Source organism: Ranitomeya imitator, chromosome 5, assembly GCF_032444005.1.
Source record: "Ranitomeya imitator isolate aRanImi1 chromosome 5, aRanImi1.pri, whole genome shotgun sequence".
NCBI classification, from domain to species: domain Eukaryota; kingdom Metazoa; phylum Chordata; class Amphibia; order Anura; family Dendrobatidae; genus Ranitomeya; species Ranitomeya imitator.
Genome location: NC_091286.1, coordinates 27,271,629 through 27,285,338, shown reverse-complemented (window position 1 = coordinate 27,285,338; position 13,710 = coordinate 27,271,629). Strand labels below are relative to the sequence as shown.

The window sequence follows — 13,710 nt, the reverse complement described above, 5'->3', positions numbered from 1 at the left end:
TTATGGGGGTCCTGTGGATACACGTCTTTTGTGGAGAAATCTCCTTTAACCTATTACAGACATTAACGATCACAGTACGGCGTTGGGTTGCGATAGCTGAAGACCCTCCTGACGATTCCCCTGTGAAGACCACCTCATCATTGGCCATGCTTCATAGGAGGCTGTGATTTTTACTTTATACTGCAATACTGTGGTATATACAGTATTTCTCCTACGCCTCATTGGGGGACACAGGACCATGGGTGTTATGCTGCTGCCACTAGGAGGCTGACACTAAGTAATACAGAAAGAATAGCTCATTCCCTGCAGTATACGCCCTCCTGCTGGCTCTCAGCTCCTCCTCCGCAGTATACACCCTCCTGCTGGCTCTCGGCTCCTCCCCTGCAGTATACACCCTCCTGCTGGCTCTCAGCTCCTCCCCTGCGGTATACACCCTCCTGCTGGCTCTCAGCTCCTTCCCTGCGGTATACACCCTCCTGCTGGCTCTCAGCTCCTCCTCCGCAGTATACACCCTCCTGCTGGCTCTCGGCTCCTCCCCTGCAGTATACACCCTCCTGCTGGCTCTCGGCTCCGCCCCTGCAGTATAAACCCTCCTGCTGGCTCTCGGCTCCGCCCCTGCAGTATACACCCTCCTGCTGGCTCTCAGCTCCTCCCCTGCAGTATACACCCTCCTGCTGGCTCTCAGCTCCTCCCCTGCAGTATAAACCCTCCTGCTGGCTCTCAGCTCCTCCCCTGCAGTATACACCCTCCTGCTGGCTCTCAGCTCCTCCCCCGCGGTATACACCCTCCTGCTGGCTCTCAGCTCCTCCCCCGCGGTATACACCCTCCTGCTGGCCTCAGCTCCTCCCCTGCGGTATACACCCTCCTGCTGGCTCTCAGCTCCTCCCCCGCGGTATACACCCTCCTGCTGGCTCTCAGCTCCTCCCCCGCGGTATACACCCTCCTGCTGGCTCTCAGCTCCTCCCCTGCGGTATACACCCTCCTGCTGGCTCTCAGCTCCTCCCCTGCGGTATACACCCTCCTGCCGGCTCTCAGCTCCTCCCCTGCAGTATACACCCTCCTGCTGGCTCTCAGCTCCTCCCCTGCGGTATACACCCTCCTGCCGGCTCTCAGCTCCTCCCCTGCGGTATACACCCTCCTGCTGACTCCAAGTGAACCAGTTCTTGCTTAGTGTCTGTAGGAAGCACTTGGGTCTGCTTTCAGACCCCACCATTTTTATTCTATTTTTCCCTTAACGGAGCGAATGGGGGCGACGGATCCTTTCTAGGTTCTGATCTCCCCCGAACCATCAACAGGCGAGAACGCGGAGCGTCCCTCCCCATACCCTTTCCTGCACCGTTGGATGCCAGCCCTGAGCTCACATTACGGGCGACGGTTCCTTCGCGTTCCGATCTCCCTTCTCTATAGCAGGCGACCACATGGAATAGCCCTCCATCTACCTCTCCTGGAGCCAGGTACATAGCCGGACATGATATTTATGGCGTCCGTGCAGCCGCCCATAGCATCACCACTGATATAGCGGATGATGGAAGGCGGCAGAAGCTCTCCACCCCCTCCCTGACTATGGCGACGGTGGATTGAGCAGCGGCCCACCGCATCTACCGTGAGTACACCTGCGGGGCCGAGGCACTGGGGGGTCTTGGTCCCTGGGATAAGGGAGGTCCGCATATATCTTAAAGCCCGGGTGCGTGGGTCATGTCGGTCCGCACAAATGGCGGCTGCGGTGCTGCAGGCCGTGACAGCAAGCTTAACCCTTCCCCTGCTAGTTAGTGCTCTCCTCAAGGCTACACTATGTCTCAATCAAAGCCTAACAAAAAGTCTGGGAAAACCCACACTGTGCTTCCTGAAGAGGCACAGGAGTGGTGGGCGGAGCTAAACTGCCTGTAGGGGAGCACCAAGATGGCGCTGGTGGGCGGGCTATGACATTCGGGTGGGAGAAAAGCCCGCCCGAGAGAAGAGGAAGTGGGCGGAGTTGGCACCGGAAGAGTAGGCCCGAGCAGAAGCCGGGGCCTAAATTAGAAGCCTGCTGCCACGGAGAGGGCCGTGGCGCCGGGAGAAGAAGCGGCGTGGCTGCCACAGGGCTACCCCGTCGGATAAAAGACAGTGCGGCCTCCGGAAAAAAAAGGAGCAGCGCGGCTGCCTGCAAAGGCAGCCGCGCCGAGGCATAAGGCAGTGTGGCCGCAGCCGAAAAGGAAGAGACACGGTTGCCTGCAAATCCTTTTCTCCGAGCCAATCATTGGGGGGCACAGCACCCACCCTGTTATCCTAACGGCTTTGGTTTTCTGTGTTGGCTTGGTTTTGACATAGTTCATCCTGGTTAAATGTTAAGCTCCTACTGCTTTGTTACCGAACTGGTTCACTTGGAGCCAGCAGGAGGGTGTATACTGCAGGGAGAAGCTATTCTTTCTGTATTACTTAGTGTCCTCCTGGTGGCAGCAGCATAACACCCATGGTCCTGTGTCCCCCAGTGATTGGCTCGGAGAAAAGGATTTTACGGTGAGTACACAAAAATCCCTGTATTTGGTATCTCCACCTTCGTAAAAGTCCTATCTATCCAAAAATAAGATTAATTAAACCTGATCAGTAAACCCTATAAACAGAAAAAAAGAAATAATTTTATGCATTGTTAAACATACAATAAAATGCCTATATTTATTCATAACAAGTGTTATCTTGTAGCTATAAATTGTCTATGTTAGGTCATCTGCACCATATGTGTTATGTAAATAGAAACATAAAATCATAAGTCTTGAATTATAACTGTAACACCCTCTGTTCTGGTACAACGTACGTTCATATGGAATAATCGAATTTACCAGGTCGATCCAAGTTCTCAGAGATGGACGTGAGCTCCCCATCCACTACAGTGCCATAAAGAGCGTCTCTCGTAAGACAATATCAATATAATGATCCCAAGTCTCCTCCCCCCATACTCCAAATATGCAAATTAATGTATCAAGGGGAACAGGAATTAATGGCAAAGATGTTAATAGTGACGTCACCTTTTTTCAGTAATGAAGAATGATAGGGCACCTCCATATCGTGAATAAAGTCTGCATCCGTTGAGTGATATCGCAGACACTCTGGTGTTTGGAATCAACCCATTTTAAAAAGTTGTATCGGAGTTAAGTACGATTCATGTATTTTGTATAGCTGGGTCATCCTATTATTAACTGATGGGGATACTTTAATTGGAGATTCTAGAATATCTTCCCATTCCTCTCCTTGTATATCGGAAAGAATTCCCCCCATTTCCCCTTAATAGATCTTAAGATACCTTCACACATAACGATATCGTTAACAATATCGTTGCTTTTTGTGACGTAGCAACGATATCGTTAAGGAAATCGTTCTGTGTGACAGCGACCAACGATCAGGCCCCTGCTGGGAGATCGTTGGTCGCTGAGGAAAGTCCAGAACTTTATTTCGTCGCTGGACTCCCTGCAGACATCGCTGGATCGGCGTGTGTGACACCGATCCAGCGATGTCTTCACTGGTAACCAGGGTAAACATCGGGTTACTAAGCGCAGGGCCGCGCTTAGTAACCCGATGTTTACCCTGGTTACTAGCGTAAAAGTAAAAACAACAAACACTACATACTTACCTACCGCTGTCTGTCCCCGGCGCTCTGCTTCTCTGCACTCCTCCTGTACTGGCTGTGAGCGCCGTCCAGCCGGAAAGGAGAGCGGTGACGTCACCGCTCTGCTTTCCGGCCGCCCACACAGAGAGCTCCATTATACAGTTATCAGAAAAAGGAGAAAAAAGAATTCTGGTAGTATCATAAATACATTAGGATTTCTTTGCATTGGACGCCCTGTGGGTCCGAAGCCATTCAGCCGCTTCCTCCGGATCAGTGAAAAATATAGAAGAACCCTCATGAACAATTCGTAGTCGAGCTGGATAAATCATGGAGTACATAACATTTTGGTCTCTGAGTTGTTTCTTTATTTCCATGAACCGCTCACGCTGTTTCTGAAGCTCCATAGAAAAATCCGGAAAAATCGAGATTGTGGCGTTATGAAATTTGATAGGGCTTTTCTGCCGTGCCAGTCGTAAAATAGTGTCTCTATCCTTGCAGTTGAGAAGACGCGCCAAAAAAGGTCTCGGCGGGGCTTCAGGAGGGAGAGGTCTTGTGGGCCCCCTCTACAGAGAATGCTGAGGAGAATTCATCTCCCAGAGAGGTCTTAAGCCAGCTCTCTAAAAATTGCTCAGGTTGCTGGCCGTCTGAGCGTTCCGGCAGACCAATAATTTGGATATTATTCCGACGCAGTCTGTTCTTCAAATCATCTGGTTTTTGTTTCCAGGCGTTTATAGAGCCAGCCACCTTTGTCAACTTAGCCTCCATGGGCGTGATGGTGTCTTCTATTTGTGACACTCTCGTTTCCACCTCTGTGATGTGATACGTCCTCTCATGGCTTGCATATCCTGCCTCAGTGTGCACATCTTCTATTTTTTCAGTAAGAGATGATCTGGTTAAGGAGATAGCTAGCATTAATTGTTCAGGTGCTTGTTTGAGGGTCAGTTCTTCATGTCTCCCCTCCTCATTACTATCAGAAGGGCGGCTTTTGCGCTGAGCCTGCGAGGGATTATTTCTAAGGGTTCGCACACCATCCGAGGGGGTCATCTCTGGCATATCTTTTCAATCTGTCAGCAGCACCAGATCCCATGGAGTGCTGCATAGCTGACAGAAGTGAGAGGCAGCAAAATAACTGAAGTTATATTATGGAATAATGCCAAGTTCCAGTCACAGAGATGGCAGGGCTGGTGTAAAGTATTTATATTATATTATGAGGCAGAACTAAATGGGTGAGGTGCTCAAAGTAATAAATGCAGCAGGAGTTCAGAATGCGTGCTCACCTCCTAGACAGCGCTGCAATTACGGTGATCAGCGTCACGTCTCCTCCGGTCAGCGCGCGCGCTTGTGTAGTGACCGCCGCCTCACACCGCCACCATCGTCCGAGTTCCTCCAGTGCACCAGAACCCTGCCACACTCACCCGCAGGTACCGGGGATTTCCCAAGGCTCAGGGGGGAGTCCCGGCACCGACAGAAGCTGGCGCCTCTCTGTAGCTTGTTAGAGCGCGCGCTTGTAAAATGGCCGCCGCCTCACCTGGATCCCGCCGACCGTGCAGGCTCCCTCGGTTCCCGGCGTCTCTCAGGTCCTCACAGCGCTCCCTGCAGCAGCCGCACACCCTCCAGGGTCCAAAGGGCCTCAGACCCGATAGGTAGCCCACACTTAGAAGGGGTCTTAATGGCAGGATGTAGTCAGGATATCAGGATCTCTCCCAGGGTGCGCCCTCTCTCTTCAGCTACATAGCTACGCCCCCATTATAATAGTTTGTGGCCACTAGATGGGAGCTGTGTGAATTGCCTACTTAGTTTCTGGCATTCTCCAGTCTTCCGTCGATTAGCCGACCCGGTGTGACCGTGCTGACTCGGTGGATGTCCCAGAGGTTGGATCCCATCCGTAATTAAATGATGGCATAGTATAATGACTTATCAATTATACTTTCTCACCTGGTACCGTAAGTCCTCTGCCACTCCAGCACGCTCACTCGGGTGGTCCTTGTCGAAACACTGGAGTGTCGGGGGGATTTTGAGGATTAGCACATCACCATTGTCTGTGCATTAAATTGTGTTCATTTATTTACAGGAAGTTCTGAAAAAAGTGAAGTTTACCCCGGCGTCAGCTGCCAACAGGATGATTGAGATGCTGGGACGCCGCACATACTGGTGCATATCCAGGCAGCGGAGCTGGGGTGTCCCTATTCCTGTGTTCTACCATAAGGAGACTCGAAACCCCCTCATCAACAGGTACACAGATCACCATTCAATGTGAATCCATATTAGCCATGTTATCTAATGGTTGCAGAATTTTGCATGTTGAAGTCTTTCATGAGGAAGAGGAAAACCTGATGGGGTCGTCTCGCTATAACTACATTCATATGTCGTATTAATTTAGATCCATCACCAGATTTTGAAAGGTTTTCCCAGCCTGACTGGCAGCTGCAGCTTGTACTGAGCAGTGTGAGATCTCAACAGCGGCAGGGAGGAGGGACACTGAGGATCTGTTAATTAAGCTAGATGAGTGTAGGTTCACCAGCAGATAGGAGGGACACTGAGTAAGTCAATAAGTATAGGTGGATGGAGAGTCAGCAGCAGGGAGGAGGGACTCTGAGAAGCTATGAGTCACGCTAAGTGGGTGATAATTCAGCAAAAGGAATTTGGGGTGCCCAAATACCTGTCAATCAGGCTAGGTGGGTGGAGATTCAGCAACAGTAGGGAGGAGGGACACTGAGGAGCTGTCAATCAGGCTAGGTGGATGGAGATTAATTAGCAGGGAGGAGGGTCTTTGAGGAGCTTTCAGGTTTTGTAGATGTCATACATGGTTATAGAGGACTTTCAAATGCGTACATATAACCGTTAAAATAGAATGTTTTTAGTGTATATTAAAAAAAACACCTAGAAAAAACCCAAAGTGCTCAACAATAATACAAAAAATCCACAGGAGATCTGGGATAACCAGACTCGTGGCCTATGAAGCTCTGAGATATGCGCTATGTTCTGTCTGCCTGGCAGAGCCATAGACGCAATCTCTATTGACAAGTATAAAAATGCTTTATAGGATTAATGTATGCTTTATATGATACCATGTGCTTTCCTGCTTTGAAAAACTCCCCTCAGAAGATAGTAGATGAATGTCTAGTTTTAGGTCCCCTCGGTATCATTTGTCTAACCAGGGACATACAGGAAAAGTGAGGGAGAGCCGTCGTGGAGCGGGGGTGCCAAAACCTCGTTATCTATGGTGCCAACCTCCGCTGCCAGGCAGGGAAAATATGGCGGATAGCTCAGGGCTTCATAGGCCGCATGTGGTAGGACCTGGGATCTTATATTGTTCCATATCCTGTCCTTGGCATTGGGATTAATTGACTGTTATAATTCTGACATGTCATGAAACGTGCAAAAAGAGGAGCCGTATTTAAGTGCCGGTGTACTGGATTTATAGATCAGTATGGTTTGATTCTCACAGACCTCTGATAGTTTGGTGGATGGAGTTTGTGTTTTAACTAATTAAAAAATAAATAAAAAATTAATAAAATGCCAGGCTGACATTTTCACAGTAAGTACACCAGCCTCATCAGGTACCATTGTTTAATATCATATTCTGCCTGTATTGTGAAATGTGGTGACAGATTCCCGTTAATGAAATGTAAGCTGATTCATAATTACATCTAATGTAGTTTAGATTTATAACATATAACAGGATGAAGTTTTGTTTTCCTTTTTATAAAAAAAAATATATATATTTTTTTTTAAAATAAGGATACAGTTGATGATGTATGAAAATGTATAATGTGAGCGCGGTTGTTTGGCGTTTTCCATGTGGCTCCTGGTTCCTCAGCCCCGTTAGCTTTGTGCTGAATTAGGGTGGTCTCTTCCTATCGCTGTTCCTATGTGGCACGTGTGTAATCCCCCCGGGAGTCTCACGGCTCAGGCCCACCCGATTGTTTCCATTCCTGTAATAGAGCGGTGCGGCCGTGCATGTGCTCGGCCTCCGCTCTGTTCATCCCCTCTTTATACCCTATGGCTTCACACTACTGTGCGGGTCTCACTGGGAAGTTGATGGCGATCCCAATTAAGGGATTATCTCACAAAATAATTTACCACCTATCCTTAAGATAGGAGACAAATGTTGGGGTCTGGATTTGCACCAATATCGAGAACAGGGGGTCCTCAACTCTTGAGTAGTCTTGCTGGAGCATGACCAGCTTCTCCATTCACTTCTATGGGAGCGGTAGTGTGCATGGATGACGGGGTGGGTATGGAGCGGTGATCACGCCTGTCACTGGGGGATGTACAGGTAACCAGTTTTGATCAATCGGAGGGGTGATAACATGAAAACAGGTTCCTGTACTCTCCCAGCTTGGGCTCCCTGCAGACTGTACAATAACGGGCTGATACGTGTACATACAGAGTCATTCATTTTGTGGGCACCAGACCCTCAATTTCATGGTGGTGGTGGGGGGTGATCTAAAATGATCAGACCCTGTGGGTAGATGCTAGAAGAGGTTCAAGGAAAAAAAAATTAAATCAGTAGAATTTTGTTTTCTATTTTCACTTTTTGAAGTGCACTCCATATGGGGGTCTTTACTTCCGCCATCACTCCACTGTCCTCAAAAGTTCTGTCTGGCCATTTCAGTCCAATGGGAAACTGTTCTGTCCTATAAATCTCTTCTCTGGGTAATAGAAGGGGTCCTGAGTGATGACCCCCCCCCCCCCCTCTACAACAGCCACATTTCGTATTAAGGGTATTTCCTGATGGAGCAGCCCTTTAAGAGTAGAGGTCAGCCAGGAGTATACAATAATCGCTTAATAAGCCGCCATCACGTCTAAGGTTTCTGCAGAAGCAAAACCGTGCACCTTGACTAATCCTCATTAACCCTTACTTTTAGGTCTCATTCAAACGTCCGAGACCGGACCACTAATGCACGGACTGGCTGTACATCTCCCGACCCAGAGCCTGACAGCTCCAGGTATTTCAATGGGTCGGGAAACCCGCGGTCAGTATGTGCATTGGGATCCCATCTCGGACCGATAAATAATGCACAGGAATGAGATTAGTGCAAATGACCAATATCAATAATTGCTGTCATAAGACATTTTTTTTTTTTGCAGATAGTGCCCCCTGCTGGCACTGATAGAGAAGTGCAGTAAGTGGTGATCTGGTTTCTTTATCGCCTCTCATTGGGGGACACAGGAACCATGGGTGTATGCTGCTGCCACTAGGAGGCTGACACTATGCAAATGGTCTATCAGCATGAGCGGGAAAATGTCAGATTTCAGTTCATTACCACCTACAGCGCCACCACAGGAGAAGTGAAGTATTACATTGTTGAAATCAAAACACATATGTACCAGGTCTCTGCATACCTTTGGCAGATCTACAGTCCCCATTCATATCTGCTCAGTATATAATGGGGTGATGTATTGTAAAGAAATATACACTTAAGTATATGCTTCCATGTTTTCATTCGAACATCCCCCAGACGGAAACATTGCAATGAAGAGCGCAGCATGACATGAGCCTAACCAGCACTGGAGCCTACAGTAGTCTGAAATCCACCTTCTGTTTCATTAGGAGGCTCTGGATGCTGATTTTGTCTTTCCCCCTTGCTTTACACTGCAGCTCAGCTTACTTTGCGTAAGTATTGGTTCAATTAAGGACCTGAGCTTTGATCATATGATGCCAGGCTATTATTGTAGGTGCATCATTTGGGGGGATAATATTCATTCACATTTGGAATGGGGGGGATAAGAAAAATTTTATTCTAGGTAAGGAGGGAGCGCAACATCAGAAATAAATGTCACACACTTTTATGGTGAATTCTCCTTTTATAGTAGTGAGCATTACAGGAACCTTTCTTCATGGCATCACCCCCTCACAGCAGACAAAGCCTGGTACTATTATCTGTTCTGATGTAAAGGTGGGACAGGAACTTTTCCTCATGTTATCACCCCCTTTTGTCAAATTTAGTTGGTAAGGAGCGAGACGGTGAACAGTTTTATATCTAATCCCCCCCCCCTGCCCTTAATTAGGACATTTATACGCTCCATGACGCAAACATTACCATAATCCGCATTGCAGAGATTTTTTTTTTTGGTGTGAACTCTGCACAATGGAAACTTTTAGTTCTTAGTAGTCGTTTTTTTGTGTTGGGTTTTTGCATGTAACAGAGTTTTTAGGCACAAAAGTAAATTTTAAGACATTTATTTTTTTGTACAAAAAAAAAAATCAAAACTTTAATGTCATGCAACTTTATTGCAAAATTTAACGAGCTAGTTTGCACTTTTATAATGTACTCAGTTTTCTGTTTAGTAAGGAGAAGACTGTCGCAGCGACTGTAGAATTTGCATTGCACTAGATGAACACTTTATGCCAGAATATGTAGCTCATAAATGTAAAAAAATATTAATACATAATTCCTGGCATACTATACACTGTCGCCCAGACATTTATTAATATTTTTACTATGAAGAAATGCAATATACAAGAGTGTAGTGCAAGTAAATATTCATAGATGCAATAACTTATTAATTACTGATGATTAGTGGGGGTCCGGCTCTCTGGAGCGGCACTTGTGCTTCGTACTGCCATAAACTATATGCAAAAAGTAATAATTAGCAAATATTAATGTAAATATGCCATATAAACACAGCAGATAATTGCATTTATTATGGCTAGGCCCCCAGGGTGTAGAGCGGAGGACAGTAATCAGAATTTTGGCCTACAGAAATGACAGACACATACGTAACCCAAGTGGCTGTCAATTCATAGGTCATCTTTCTGGTTACCCCGTCATCCCGGGCGCCGATAACGAGTTTCCTCTCTTGTAATCGAGTCTTAATTTGAGGATTGCTGCAAGCCGTGGCCCTCCGTCTGTTGTGACAACTACAACCCCCAGCGTGCTACGTCCTTTAATGGGGTGTACTCTTCTGATCCAGAAGCCGGTACGATGCCCCTTTTGTAGTCCCGGTGCCTCCAGAAGATGCCTGAGACGATGACGACCAGCAAGTGCCCATCAAAAGTAACAGCATCTCCACTGGAAACCAGAGCAGTCCACATGGAGTTGCTGTTACACCTGATACACACTACAGTCCGCTCCCACTGCGTCGCCGGCCGGTTCCCATCGCCTTTTGTCCTACTTGTTGACACACCTGTAAAACGAGATCAATAGAGAAAAACTTCAGAACTGGCAGCCGGTAAGTCACACCTTAAGCACCAAAGGGTTAATAACTGCAAACACCGCGCCAACACCCCTGTCTCGTTGGGTTGGAAGGGTTAAGCGTCCGCCGCTCGCTAAGTTTACGCTTCAGCCCCGGGGACGCCAATGTCTTATGTATCCGGCAAATCTAAGTGTTAACCCCCACATTGCCGTCTTTGGAGGTATTGATCACCGGTGGGGGTCCGACACACGTCTGAACTCCCTATTAATGATCCAATTGGAGAACGTCGCACTCGACCTCTCCCAGAAGAGAAATGGCCGATAACAGGAAATAATAGCTTGTATTCGACAGTCCCGGGAATTAAGGTAAGACCGTGTTCCTTTAAGTTCGTAGCATTACAATATTACTTGTCGGACTGGAAGGAAACATTTGCATGCACCGTGGCTGATAACAGAGAACAATCTGAGCAGTTTTGATAGATAGGGAAGCATCTGTTTTGCAGTGGCTGATAACTGGGAACAATAGACTGCATTTAAGGTCGGATCGAGCTTACGACCCGAGACATGCATGTAATGTAATAGTCGTCCGTTTCCTACCTGAGATGCCGGAGGAGAGCGGAGCGCTGCAGTCCTCCTCGACACCACGACGCTGAACACCAGGAACTGTCTCTTCCCTCGTGAGTGCCTAGCAATCGCTATAACTCTGCCTCCAGCCTGATAACCCTCGTCTTCATCAATATCCCAGCGATTGGCTGCTGTCACGGAAGCGTCTATCCACACAGTGCAGGGAGACGGCAGATTGACACGTAAACCCTGGCTGATAGGTTTTATATGCTCAGGGCAAAGTTTTACAAGGGCCCTTATCACCGTCGCCTTCATGGACTCTGATACTGAACAGAGGAGCTGGCAGATTCCAGCCTGATAAGTTCCAAGGAAGGATTTTATATATTATATTTCTAAAAATATATATATATATATATATATATATATATATATATATATATATATATATATATATATATATATATATATAATATATTACACGTCTTTTTTTTACATTTTTTATTTTTTTACCTGTCATTATTTTTTGTGTTTTTTTTTTTTTGTTTTTTTTTGTTATCTTAATGGAAGGCTGGCAACAGAGAGGAGTATTAAATAATTCATGGCACTAAGTATACCGGCTGCATTAGATGGGGAGGCAGAGATCAGACACAATGTGGATTATGATCCGGTCATGACGAAAAAGGTTTCCAAGTTAAGGTACCGTCACATTTAGCGACGCTGCAGCAATCTAGACAACGATCCCGATCGCTGCAGCGTCGCTGTGTGGTCGCTGGAGAGCTGTCACACAGACAGCTCTCCAGCGACCAACGATGCCGGTCCCCGGGTAACCAGGGTAAACATCGGGTTACTAAGCGCAGGGCCGTGCTTAGTAACCCGATGTTTACCCTGGTTACCAGCGTAAACGTAAAAAAAAACAAACACTACATACTTACATTCCGGTGTCTGTCCCCCGGCGCTGTGCTTCTCTGCACTGTGTAAGCGCCAGCCGGAAAGCACAGCGGTGACGTCACCGCTGTGCTCTGCTTTATGGCTGGCCGGCGCGCACAGTGCAGAGAAGCACAGCGCCGGGGGACAGACACCGGAATGTAAGTATGTAGTGTTTTTTTTTTACGTTTACGCTGGTAACCAGGGTAAACATCGGGTTACTAAGCGCGGCCCTGCGCTTAGTAACCCGATGTTTACCCTGGATACCAGTGAAGACATCGCTGAATCGGCGTCACACACGCCGATTCAGCGATGTCTGCGTGAGTCCAGCGACGAAATAAAGTTCTGGACTTTCTGCTCCGACCAACGATGGCACAGCAGGATCCTGATCGCTGCTGCCTGTCAAACTGAACGATATCGCTATCCAGGACGCTGCAACGTCACGGATCGCTAGCGATATCGTTCAGTGTGACGGTACCTTTAGACGCCATATTTATTTGTACATGATCAACAGACTAATTTAAAAAAAAAAAAAACCTGACCCGTCAAGGAAGAAACTCCATAGAATTCTGAAAGTGTCCTATATTACCTGGCAGCAGGTCCCATAACTAACGTAGATGTATGATTTGTGGGGGTCCGACTTCTGGAACTGTCATCGATTGCAAGAACTGCGGTGCGCACAAAGTTTCCCGGTGTGACTAAGGCATTAGCGTGTGCCGTTAAAGTGGTCGCACCTGCTCAATATTCGTTTCATTCCTTGGGGGACTTTTAAGACCTTCGTCAGGATCCTCAACCTCCAGCAATAAATATATTTACCCACTATATTAAGGATAGGTGATCAATGTTGTTCATGGGATAACCCCCTATAAATGGGGAATTGGGAGGTCTCCACGGATCAGATGTGGATCAATAAGCCACATTGATCGTTTATAGTATAGAAACAGCTAAAAGGATAGCGGGTTTATAAGGTGGCACCCTAAATTTACGACGACATTGAATTAACAAAAGCACGTAAAAAAGAAACCAGTATGGCTGCCTCTGCTCATAGTGACTAACTGCCCGGGAATTGGCAGATCCATCTGCTCATCTGAATGAGACCTTACAAGAATGATGGGATCCAGTCTGCAGAGCCTATTAATGATGCAGGAGTCTCATAATGCCGGATCATCTGCTGAATATCCTCCGTCTCCTCCTGTACAGCCAGTGGTCTATAGCCTGCAATGTGTGTGTGTATATATACAGACGCATGTACATAGAGCCAGCTGCCTTGCGCATTACCACTGACTTCTTGCATTGATGAATATACATATAATGACACATTTACTTCTGAAAATTCATATTTAAAAATAGGGATTATTTTCCAGCTGGAAAAAAAAAATCTATGAAAGCGAAAGACGCTAAGTGGAAACCATCAAAAAGCTGCTGACGGAGGATATGCTATGCGTGTCAAGTGTCTGCACCAAGTGCCCATGGGTGGATTCACGCACAACATTTTTCACA

At 47.2% G+C, this 13,710-nt stretch overlaps 1 protein-coding gene and 1 long non-coding RNA gene across 2 annotated transcripts in view; one reads left to right on the top strand and one right to left on the bottom strand.

Moving 5' to 3' along the window:
* IARS2 (isoleucyl-tRNA synthetase 2, mitochondrial) overlaps window positions 1-13,710 on the top strand; it is a 41,518-nt gene that overhangs the window by 11,655 nt on the left and 16,153 nt on the right. Inside the window, exon 12 of the mRNA XM_069768475.1 lies at window positions 5,652-5,812. Coding sequence (XP_069624576.1) covers window positions 5,652-5,812 — 161 coding nt within the window. The remainder of the gene's footprint in view (window positions 1-5,651; window positions 5,813-13,710) is intronic.
* On the bottom strand, window positions 9,752-11,523 carry LOC138681180 (uncharacterized). Its single transcript, XR_011321896.1, has 2 exons — window positions 11,320-11,523; window positions 9,752-10,714 (listed from the first exon to the last, which is right to left on the bottom strand). It is a non-coding gene; the product is annotated as an uncharacterized lncRNA (long non-coding RNA).